Source organism: Nyctereutes procyonoides, unplaced genomic scaffold, assembly GCF_905146905.1.
Source record: "Nyctereutes procyonoides isolate TBG_1078 unplaced genomic scaffold, NYPRO_anot_genome, whole genome shotgun sequence".
Lineage (NCBI taxonomy): Eukaryota > Metazoa > Chordata > Mammalia > Carnivora > Canidae > Nyctereutes > Nyctereutes procyonoides.
The window spans coordinates 65,892,494-65,904,854 of NW_026575049.1; the positions used below are offsets into that span (position 1 = coordinate 65,892,494).

General features: G+C 47.7%; 1 protein-coding gene across 1 annotated transcript in view; it reads right to left on the reverse strand.

Moving 5' to 3' along the window:
- The window catches only part of SPRED2 (sprouty related EVH1 domain containing 2), a 115,702-nt gene extending 103,911 nt beyond the window's left edge, over positions 1 to 11,791 (reverse strand). The window contains exon 1 of the mRNA XM_055328615.1: positions 11,654 to 11,791. Coding sequence (XP_055184590.1) covers positions 11,654 to 11,679 — 26 coding nt within the window. The 5' untranslated portion in view covers positions 11,680 to 11,791. The remainder of the gene's footprint in view (positions 1 to 11,653) is intronic.
- Positions 11,792 to 12,361: the final 570 nt, after the last annotated feature.

Genomic DNA, 12,361 nt, shown 5'->3' on the forward strand with positions numbered 1-12,361 from the left:
TCAGATGGGGTATCTAAATGCTAGGGCAGGGGGAGGTCGTTAGTCTCCCATCACCTTCCCATCAAAGAAAAATGTGACCAGCTAATGAAGACACAACCAGAGGGTCATTAGCTCATTTTGGATTTCCCACTGCACCGCCTCCATGTTGTAGTTTTACTATCATAAGCAGTGGGGTATTTTTTAGTACCCACTGTTTTGGGGGAACAAAGGGTCTCTTACTTTAGGCCCCTGATCTATTCTTGGCTTTCCAAGCAATGCTGCCTTCCAGTGGAAAGCCCCATCCCAATTCACATTCCAGTCTTCTCCCCATCTCTCACCAGGAATCATCTCTGAAGAGTAAGCACTGACAAGTGATGGATAATTTGCATTTTAACCCTATTCAAATTTGGGTAAATGGTTTAATATGCATGCTAATATTCCATCATTATTCCAATTAAGGAAACTATTATGTTAAAGTGTTTAATCAGGAGAATTAAGGAGAACTCCAGACACCTAAAATTAACCTCTAATAGTCTTGACATTCATTTCATTTAGGTGCAATTTGCCAAGCTATAAGCAACTCCCTGCTTAAAACTTCTGCTTGGGCACGTGGGTATTTCTGATAAGACCTAAAAGCAATTCATTTCCTAACTAGATTGCTGTCTGAAAGAATAAACTGAAAGGGCTGCAATTTAAATACAATCAAATCCCCAAGCAGCCGCATTCCAGAAGACTTAAACACCATCATCTGCGTCCCCAGGAACAACAATGCTATTCGCATCAGAAACAACACAACCACTTCCTCTTTCTCTGACCTTCTCTGTTTAATTACTTCCTGTGATTTCTTCTAGGGCTGAGCACGCCTGCTTCCCAGGGCTGCAGGCTTTCCATACAAGACGGATTTGTCTGGAAGGTGCAGAATGCCAGCTGACCATAGACATTCCACACAAAGTGCCGGGACTTCGTATTTCTTTTTACATGACGGGTTTCTTGGGCCTCCTGGCATTCACCAAGAACTTTTTTTTTTAAGCTGTAAGAAAAAATTCTCCCAGCACATTCCCATCTAAAGTCAAAGCTGGAAACCCTGCCAGGGATGGAGAAGTGGCTGCCTGGTAATATCCCTCCATGGATAAGCACCACCTTCCCATCCAGTGAGCTTCTTCAACAGATTCCAAATACCAAGTATGTGAAGCCGACTTTGAAGACACAAACCTGGCAGCTCTGAGCTTACTAGCATCACAGCCATAGGCCCTTGCAACTCATAATTTTGACCCATGGATCAGCAGCACCAGCGGCACCTGGAAGTTTAATAAAAACGCAGAATCTGAGGGATGCCCGGGTGGCACAGTCAGTCGTCTGGCTCTTGGCTTCCGCTCAAGTCAGGTCATGATCTCAGGGTCCCTGGGATCAAGCCCCACACTGGGCTCCGTGCTCAGCGCAGAGTCTGCTTGAGATTCTTTCTCCCTCTCCTTCTGCCCCTCCTGCGTGGGTGGGCTGTCTCTCTCAAATAAATACATAAATCTTGGGGATCCCTGGGTGGCTCGGCAGTTGAGCATCTGCCTTTGGCTCAGGGCATGGCTCCTGTAGTCCTGGGATCAGGTCCCATGTCGGGCTCCCTACATGAAGCCTGCTTCTGTCTCTGCCCCCCCCCCATGAATGAATAAATAAAATCTTAACAAAAATACATAAATCTTTTTTTAAAAATGCAGGAATCTGAGGCCTTACCAAATCACAATCCTCCCTTCGCAAGACTCTCAATGCAGGTTCAAGTTTGATCCTCCTCTCAAAATAGTGAGGCTAGAACACAGGCCCAGGAGAATAGTGTGCGTTGTTATCCATTCTGCTCATTCGGATTTTTGAGGATAAGGTGGCTAGGTCTTTTTCCCAAAGAGGTACCCTGTAAAGTTGCTCTTTATATCAGTACAGAAAAGGCCACCCTGTGGGCACTGCTTCCCTCCCTCCCAGAGCTGAAAAGGAACGCAAGAAAGAAATGTCACCTCACAGTTTCGAGGTGTTTTCAGGATTCGAAGTGAGTTCTAACTTCATTTGCTCAATAATAATATAAATCAAGCTGCACACACAATTTTGTTACACAAGAAAACTAATGCTCTATGAAGTTACGACCCATAATATTCTACAGACATGGGATCTGAAGTCGAAGGACCTGGAATTAAAAATAATAAATTCTGCTCTGCGACCTCAGACAAGATACTTAACCTCTGTGAGTCTTTTCCTTGCCTGTCAGGCATGTTCCTTCCACATGTGAGTGTGCAAGTGTACACAATACACACACACCCTAAAAATAACTTGAAGAGCTTGTTAGGCCATTCTGGGAAGGGTATGTTGTTCCTTTAATGCTCCAGGTAAAGAGTTCCCCCCACCCCAAATTTGGGAATCCCAAAGCATGCAGATCTAGCTAGGAGGAACTCTGAAGAAGCAACGGAAGGAAAGAAAAAACTCTGAGAGTCATTCATCAAGATGATGCTGTCCTCATACCCCTAATGAATATGAAAGTGCCTAGCACCCTAGAAGGTAAAAGCTCCCTCAGGACAGAGACTCCCTCTGAGTCACAGCTCTGGTACTCTCTGGGGGATTAGGTGTGCCGTAAGTGAATGGCACTCAACGGCTAGTCACTCCCTTTCCTCCAGCCTCACCACCCTGGTTATTTATTTTATCCAATATGATAATTAATGAACAGCTTTGCAGTTAGGGTCCAAGTATCTTCTAAAGTCAAGTTTTTTAGATTCAAAGTCTACCGTGCTCTGAATGGACACCTGTAATCTAGTACCCCCTAATTCTCCTTAGTGTAAGAGACATCTAAGAATGGATGGTAAAGGCCTCAAAGCTGGTTCAAAAACAAAGACTCCAGACCTGAAACCTGTTTATATGCAGATTAATTAAGAGGACACCATTAGGCCTTCAGGGCCAGAAGTAACACTGAGCCAACGTATACTACCCTGGAAGAGCAGGCCTGTTTTCAAACTCTGAGTCTGAGAAAAATCACAGATTTGATTTGGCCTATTAAGTGAAGGAGAACGATTTAATCACTATATTAAGACTATATTCACACTTATGCAGCTTTAATAGATCTGTAAAAATGAGTAAAATTACTAGGATGCTGATTAAATTAAACCTCTGATCTAACATTCACTTTATTTTTTGGCTGAAAATGTAAAACATAAACACCAACGGGACATGCAAGTGGACAAAACAAGTCATGAGCCAACTCACTCCTAAGGGAACCTTCAGCCAGGGATCCCTGGGTGGCGCAGCGGTTTGGCGCCTGCCTTTGGCCCAGGGCATGATCCGCGATCCTGGAGACCCGGGATCGAATCCCACATCGGGCTCCCGGTGCATGGAGCCTGCTTCTCCCTCTGCCTATGTCTCTGCCTCTCTGTGTGTGTGTGTGTGTGTGTGTGTGTGTGTAACTATCATAAATAAATAAAAATTAAAAAAAAAAAAAAGGGAACCTTCAGCCAGCCACCCCCTCAACCCAGCCCATCCCAAGTCTACGGACTCTTAGAAACAATCTGAATGGCGTGTGAAAGGTTTCTCAACCACAGACAAAAATGGCAAGAAAGCCAAAGATGCTACTAACAGGTAAGTACACCGACAGTAAACAAAGGAGGCAAGCTTCCACAAGACATGAAATCTCAAAAAGATAGCCAACTAGGATCACTGATCCTAGTGCTGGCCAAAAGCCAGCAGGGCCTTACTGGTATTACAACACCAGAACTAAAGTGCTACTCTAGGTCCTAAAAGCACAGCACCAGAAAGCCAAATAAAAAGCAAAATATGACTTCTAGGCTTTAATTGTCCTCCTAGAAACCCCCTGGAACAGGTCACTTCAGCTCTCACAGGCATTATGTGGGAATCTTGCCTCAAAAGGTTATTTCTTGCCTCAAAAGGTTATTTCTTGCCTCAAAAGGTTGCTGTGCAGGTAAAATATTGTTAATGGGGATCTTCTACTTTGTAAATTCTAAAAATAAATCATACCTTGCTCTGTGACAGGAGACACTGGAGGTGGGTGAGTCCCACTGAATTCCCAATTTATGAGGCACTGTGCTGAAGTGCTCTACCTTCCCATTTTCATTTCCACTTTTTAACAGCCATGGATCAGAGAGCAGCGTGAGCTTCATTTACATCAACCAGGGCTCCAGGCTTCAGACATTTGCCAGGGGCCCTGACTAAAGCATGGTGTGACCACAAAATCCATGTTTCTTCCCCTACCATCATGGCAGCCTGCCCCTCCTACAAGTTTTGAAAAGGTAGTAACCGCAAAGTCTTTTTGGGATGTAGGTACAGTAAGAATAATAGTTTATATTTTGATATAAGGTAAAATCATTTTTCAATTAACGAATATTTGCTTTCACCAATCAATAGACGTTTGCAGAAAGCCTACTAAGAGCTCAGCACTCTGCAAGGCTATGGGCGTAAGGCTTAAGAAGCTATTATTCTCACCCCTAGAAGGGCATATAGGGCCAATCTTCTTTGTGCATTCCCAGGGTGGGATGCACATACAAAATAAGAAGAGCTCATCTGAAAAATCAATACTGGAAGCCAGAGGCTAAGCAACGCAAGGAGAAAAAGAAGTAAGAAGAATAAGTAATGAAAACGAAAAGACAAAAATGTCATTACCAGATGAACTAGGAAAGACAATTAAAAACTTAACCTGATAATTAAGTTTAAGCACTTAGGAATGGACCAGAGGGAATGTACATAAGAACAAGAACCACCAGATTTGAAAAATCATTATATCAGTTCACAGAGGAGCCGAAGCCATACATTTCAGAAGCTGCCCTCGTTCTAATCCCTTCAATCGCCAGCTCTAAATGCTAGGATGAAGTCAGAATCCATTTCTTCACCTCTGCGCTCTATGTGAATGCAAAACCAGGAATTTGGTCTTTAAATAAATAACAAACTACACTTTGAAGAGGGCATAAAAAACATAAGCACAATTTGCTATCTTGTGCACAATACGCCACAAGTGAACACCCTGCTGACAAAGTCTACCTGAGAAATTAGTTATAAAACAGTTGTCACTTAATTTAGTGAACTCCTACGCCAGTTACCATCAAGTATTTTACTAAGATCCTGGCTTGACTTCCTTCCCATGACATGGGACACATGTCAAAGCTCCAGTAACAATTCTTCATGCCCACCCAGGGCAAACACCGAGACGGTGCTCTCTGCTCCACAGGGCACTGTGTGCACCAGTGCAAAAATATCCCTTCTACTCCAGTGACTACACACCCCAGAAAATTACTTAAAGAATCATCAATGTTCTAGCCTTAAATATTGATTAAAAAGAAGCATTTAAGGGATCCCTGGGTGGCGCAGTGGTTTGGTGCCTGCCTTTGGCCCAGGGCGCGATCCTGGAGACCCGGGATCGAATGCCACGTCGGGCTCCCGGTACATGGAGCCTGCTTCTCCTTCTGCCTATGTCTCTGTCTCTCTCTCACTCTGTGTGACTATCATAAATAAATAAAAATTTAAAAAAAAAAGAAGCATTTAAGACTTTTTATCAATATGACTGGGTCTCAAAACCAACCAACCAACCCAGTCCAATCCAATTTACTTGAGAAAATAAGCCAAAAAAGAAAAAAAAAAAAAAACCCACACACCCAAACTTGCTGCTCTGCCTCTATTATCATCCTGTTCAGTTTCTGAGGATTTTGCTGTCAGACTGCGTATTTGTGTTCCGCCCGGTAACAGAGGAACTATGCCAATATTGGTACTCATCAGCACGGCTGTCTCCGACTTCAAGTGTTGAGACTCCATCAGAACCCTGCAGCTACTGCAAATTGTTAATATGTGATTTCCGCGGAGATTCTCCTGCAGAGGCAGAAACAGAGGCCTGGGCTTACTGCACTCAAGAGCCTTCACTTCCCAACTCCCACAATAGTGATTGGAATCAAAATAGTTTTAACCTGTCAATCCCAGATCACTACCAGATAGTTAGTTCTGCACCCAAGTTCCACAAAATGTGCCAAGGACTTCATAGGAACGCAGTTTCTCAGAGGAGGCTTACCCACACTGTAAGTCAACCAAACACAATGATTATAATTACTGCAGCCAGCCGTTGGTAGGGACAAAGCATTTTTAAATAATTAAATACAAAAATACAAAAATAAATAAATCCATTTCTGTTAAGTTCAACAGACATTTATTAAGCAACCATAATGTGTCCAATGGTATTGAGCCAACAACTAGAAGACTACTAGGCAGTTGAGAGGTAATCCTCTCAACTCAATGAATCCAAAAAGCTCCTATTCTGGTAAGAATCTAGCTAGGTATAAGCCCAACTCTAAATGGTGAGAACTGCCAAACAGTGTAGGGAAAAATGCTATCAAGAGTCCTCAGTCTGGGGGCACTGGGTGGCTCAGTGCTTGAGCATCTGGCTTTGGCTTAGGGGGTGATCCTGGAGTCCTGGTGGATCGCGTCCCATATCAGGCTTCCTGCATGGAGCCTGCTTCTCCCTCTGCCTGTGTCTCTGCCTCTCCGTGTGTGTCTCTCATGAATAAATAAATAAAAATCTTAAAAAGGAAAGAGTCCTCAGTTTTGACTTGAAGGGGGAGGTGAAGAAAGTCTAGGAGGATCTCATAAAAGGAGTGGCCGCAGAACTGAGTGGTGGGGAATGACCAGAATTTCACTTGATGGGAAGGAAGAAAAACTTCAGAATAAAAAGCATGAGTAAGTAGACTGTTGAAGCAAAGTAGTTTGGGTATTTGTATTGATTCACTTTTACATATTTTACTTGGTTAAAGGAAGTGGAAAGCAGACAGGATCAGCCATAGCTAGAAAGGAGGGAGCACTGCTAAGTCCTTGGGGAAACAAGCTTAGTAGATGGAGAGAAGTCCAAGTCCACCACCGGTAAAGAAAGATGTACAGCCTCACAGTAGGCACTCCACTGTATACGAGGATAATGTCCTCTCTTACAATTTTGTTAAGGTCTTTCCAAGTTTTTGTTTCATCTTGCTTTCAAGATCTTCTGATGAATGAACCAAATTCCAGTTCTGCATAGCCAACTGCATGCTTTTAACAATTTAAGGAGTTCTATATATGTGGAGTAGAAACATCCCTTTTTAAAGGCTAATGCAAAGAAACTGAATCAAAATTTGTTGTACCAAGTCTAATTTCTAAAACTGCTAGAATGAATGTACAGCTAACCTCCAGCAATAACCAACTATGAATTCACACTCCCATTATCTTAAGGTGTATCATGGAATTAATTCTCAAGCCCAAATTTATTTAAATTCACTTTAATTCAGTATGTGCCTCACAGCAATTTCAGGGAAGATAAAGAAGTGGAAAAAATTACAATGACAGACTGTCATCGATTCAGAAGAATTAAGGACAGCATGACTGACAGAAACAGCGAGAGCTCGGAAGTCAGGGTGACTAAGGCTGGCCAGCCTGTCCTCTTCCGAGAAGGTACCTCACAGTCCTTCCTGAGCCAGGCTCCTTCATTTACTAATGATACGGCCTTGGACAAGTTACTCAACTTCTCTGGGCCTCAGTGTCCCCAACTATAAAGGGGGGAAATAATACCCTACCTACCCCAGAGGGCTGTTGAGAAGATTGAATGAGTCAAGGGCTATAAAAAAATGGTTGCTCAGGCAAGCAACTTCACTTAAGCTTCCTCCTCAGTCAAATGGGGTAACTCTGGAGCGCCTGGGGAGCTCAGTCAGTTCAGCCTCTGACTCTTGATTTCGACTCACGTCATAATCACAGGGTCGGGATTTCATGCTTGGTGGGATCAAGCCCCGCATCACATCATCGGGCTCTGTGTTCAGCAGGGAGTCTGCTTGAGATTCTCTCCCTCTGTCCCCCCATCACTCTTGTGTGCACACACACTCTCTAAATAAATAAAATCTTAAAAAATAAAATATAAATGGGGCAACTCCTTCATAGGATTATTTGAAAATGAACAAGCTGAGCCTATAAGAAACCTATCCCAGGGCCCTGCTAAGAGCCAACACCAGACACCTGTTCTATGCTTGGTGCTCAACAGGAGGCTTCACATGCTATCTCATTTAATTTTCACAGCAACTCCATGAAACTGGTAACATTCATTCCCATTTCATTCACTCCGTTAAAACCAAGGTGATAGGTAAGTAACTTGCCTTAGATCAGAAAGTGAGCAAATGGCTGAGCCCTGAGCCTTAATATACATTAAATGCATTTAACTCAGGATCTTTAATTGGCACCTGGCTGAAAGGACAGTTGTAAAAGACATTTTCAGGCAATTGGGCTGAATGTTAAAGACAACAGAATGATTCTTAATTTTGTGAAGTGTGATGATAGTACTATGGTTTCATGGAAGAGTATTCTCATCTTTCGGAAAAGTACGTTCAAGTATTTAAATATAAAGCATTCTGATGTTTAATTTCTTTGAAATGGTTCAGAAAAAAAAAATTTAAGGGAAGACCTTCCAACATTAGGAAAAACATGACTAAGGAGGAAGCTACAAATCCATTCTCAGCAGGATATGTCTTGCAGAGAGGTTTATGAGAGCAACAGAATAGCTAAATGGTAGCCCCATGTTTTCTGAATTAAGCTCATGTGAGAAGAGTTCCTTAATTTTGTCAACAAATTTCCAAATCATTCAAGAGCCTAATCAAATGCTTTAAAGATACAGACAAAATGCCTAAGATCAAAAAAATTTTTTCCACTCTCATTTACAAAAGATCATTTTCAATAGTTTGTGGATGCTTTTTAGTTTTGAATCATTAAAAAAAAAACTGTAAAATTGTACATTGGTAGCTGGAGTGGGATCAGAGGAGACCGGTCAGAGTATTTTCTATGTAGAAGCTACATTTTAGGACAGTCGGCAGAAAGAGCAGATAAGCTTTCCTGAGCTAGCATATGTTTATTAGAAAAGCTTTAAATCGACATGGAAAAGAGCATTAATTAAGTTAAAATATTTATTATTTTTTTAAAATCCAGCACAATTTTGCCAGTTGCAAGATTCTGACTTCTTGTACTCTGATGCTAAATGTATTTATTACATTTCTGTACCATTTAGCAAAAACCTTAAATATATATGGACTCTCAAAAAAAAATCTATTATACCTAAGACATAACTGTGACTCCCAAAGGTCTCCAAATCTCTTTATATGAAACACACCTGGTCTACTTCCAAAAGGTTATCTGCGGGACCCCAAACATAAAGCCATTAGAAGAGAAAATAAAAGATCAAAATTCATACTAGAGGAGGAATAAATAAACCTAGCAAAAACCTAGGCTAACTATGACCACTGTAATCCAGTAATAATTTTAGCTCTGAGCTTCCAGACAATGGTCGCAAAAAAAAAAAAAAAAAAAGAAACCCAACAACAAAAAGGCAACCACAGCAAGCTCTGCAATCCAGAGAGAAACCTTCTTCCAGGCACTAATGTTTAAAAGGCATTTTTCAGATGGGTCATTACATAAGAACTTGAACAATACAATGGACAGTGTCCACAAACGGCAGTTAACAGCCCATGCAGCCCGTGTTCTTACCGGCTTACATTTCACGTCTCATGCCAAGGTCATTACATTAAAAGTAATCCCAGGAAGGCCATTTCTGCAGTAGGCTAAGGCGCTACAGCTTTCTGATTAACTGAAACCAGAACCTGTCCTCAAAACCCACTGTCTCAACTGGGCTTCTGACAGCAGTGGGGCAGCCAGTTCCAAGCTCAAGTGCTCTGAAAGCATGAAATAGAGGTAGTCATTTCTTGCTGATGATCCCACCCCAAATCCTTTTGCTTTGGCTGTCAGATGGGGTAGGATGCAAAGCTGCCATGCTGCAGTGAAAAGGGAGAGGCCGGACCAGTACTCCCAAGGGAATAAAGCCAAGGACCCCAGGGCAGGGCGAGTGGAACCAATCTCCAACACGAATCCCAACGTCCAGAGCAAGGCCACCATCCCTCCCTGCTGCTACTGCTATTTGCGTGTGCAGGGACAAAGGAAGACCCAGAGAAACACTGGCCTATTAGTCCATTCGGAAGGGAACAAGGCCCAGCAGCATATTTCTTCCTCCCAAAAGCAACTTTTTTCCCCCCATTTTACAGTTTCAAAATGCAGTGTATGAAGGCAAAGGCAAAAAAACGTTTAAAAAAAGATCAACAGCGGTGGTGGCATCGCAGCGACATGCACTCCAGGCGGGTTGGTCCCCAGCGGCAGGTGTCTTAGCAGACCAGGGGTGACTGCAGTCCAACATCCCCCCGGGGGGGGGGGGGGGAACAAGGGAAGGCAAGTCCCTTTTCCCAAACACCCACCCTCTCACCCTCTCCTGCCCAGCCTGGCAACAGCAGACGCCAAAGGATAAAGGGGCATTTAAAAGAAAAAAGAAAAAGAAAAAAAAAAAAAGTAGATTCTTAAGAGTAGAGCACAGCATTCGGTCACCTGCTGCAAGAGAAGCCCTCCGGGTCACCCAGCCCTGAGTCACTTCCCCTCTCGGCACGGTCCAGGCTCGCAGGAGCAGAGGCCCCCGCAGCCCCCACGGCCCCGCGCCCCCGCGCCGCCCACGGCTCTGCGCCCCAGCCCGCGCCACCGCTACCTTCGCTAAGGGCAGCTCTGAATGAAAGGAGCCGAGGCAGGCTCCGGATTTATGAATGTGCAGGGGAGGAGGGGAGGGATATCATGTGACAATAAAGGAGAGCGTCTTATTCACAAAAAAAAAAAAAAAAAAAAAAAAGTGGCTAGTGGCGGGCACAGCCACTGAGCAGCGGGGACGGCCGCCGAGCGCTGACCGCTCGGACCCGCGGCCGACGACCTTAGGCGCCGGGCCCAGGAGCTCGGCCTCGGCTCCCCCTGCACCGGAGGCGCCCGGGCGCGGGTGGGGGGACGGCAGCTCCGACTCCGCGACCGCGAGGCTGCAGGAGCCTCACCTTGGCCCGGGGCTGGGCGAGCGAGCCCGCGGGGGGCGGCGGGTCACCCGGGGGCCCCCCAGCCGAGCGCCCCTAGCACCGCTCCCCTGGGGCCCGCGGGCCGGGCACGCACCCCGTGCACCCCATGCACCCCGTGCACGCGCGCACGCCGCCCCGCCCGCCCCCGCAGCCCCCGCAACCCCCGCCTCGGATCCGCCCCCCCATCCCGCGGGGCGCCCGTCCCGAGCCCCAGGGCGCGTGCACACGAGCTCACACGCGCCGCGGGACCCCTCCGGCGGCTCCCCCGCCGCGCCGCGCCCCGCCCGGGGATCCCCGGCTCCCGCAGGCCCCCCGCGCGGCCCGCGCCCCGTCCTCCGCTCCGCCGTGTTGTTTTTTTTTTTTTTATGAATGAAAATGTGGTATGCAAATGAGAGCGATTCAAGAAAAACGAAATGGCGGAGCCCGGGTCCCCGGTGGGCTGCCTGCGGGACCGGGGATGGGGATGCGGATGGCGGGACGGGGATGGGGAGGGATGGGGAGGGATGGGGGTGGATGGGGATGGGGGGCGAGCGGCGGGGCGGGAGCCGCGGAGCCCCCACGGGAAAACCCACCGGCCCCGGGGAGCCGCAGCGGGGGTGCCCGGGCCTTCCGCTCCGGCCACGGGAGATCTCGGGGGGGGGGGGCGCCCCGAGGTCACCCGCGCGCCCTTGGCCCCGCCGCCCCCTCCCCACTCCGCGGGCAGGGGGGCAGGCGCGCAGCCCACGCCAAGTCCACCCCACGCTGCGCCCGCGGGCACGCTCCGGCCCCGCAGCCGAACTTACTCGTCCGGGTGTGTTTCTTCGGTCATTTTCCTGTTCACCTCGACGCCTGTCCCGCGGCGGGCAGCCCGGCTCCCTTCATCTTCCTGCGCGCTCAGCCCCGGCTTCACATCTCCGGAGACCGCCCGATGGGGCTGGGGAGGGGGCGGCGCGAGGGGGCGCGCGGGGGCGCGGAGGGGGCGCGCGCCGCGGCGCCCGGGGCCCGGCCGGAGGGGCTCGGGGGCTCGGCCCGGGCGGAGCGGGAGCGCCCCGGGCAGCGGACGGCGGCGGGGGAGACAGAAAAACAAGCGCGCCGTGCAGCGGCGGGGGCTGCGGGGGCCGGGGGAGGGCCGGCCGCGGGCGGGGGCTCGGCCCGGGGTCGCCCCCGGGGCCCGGGCCAATCACGGTTCCGGGGAGCGGCCGGCGGCCGGGGGAGGTGCGCCTGGGAGGCGGTGCAGGGCGCCCCGTCCGAGCCCCATCTCCCGACTCCGCCGATTTACTCCATATTGGATTCTCACCGCCGCCAACAGGAGGAGGAAGTAGGGCGGAAGCGATGACGTCTTCCCAGCGGCCAGAGGTGGTGGAGTGCAAAAAAGCTTCCTACTTGCGACCGAAAAAAAAAAGGGGGGGGGGGGGAGAAGAGAGAGGAAAAAAAAAAAAAAAACTTTGACCCGCCTACTGAGCATGCCCGGCTTCCTTGCCCCCTCCCTCCCGGCTGGCGCTCCCGGAGGA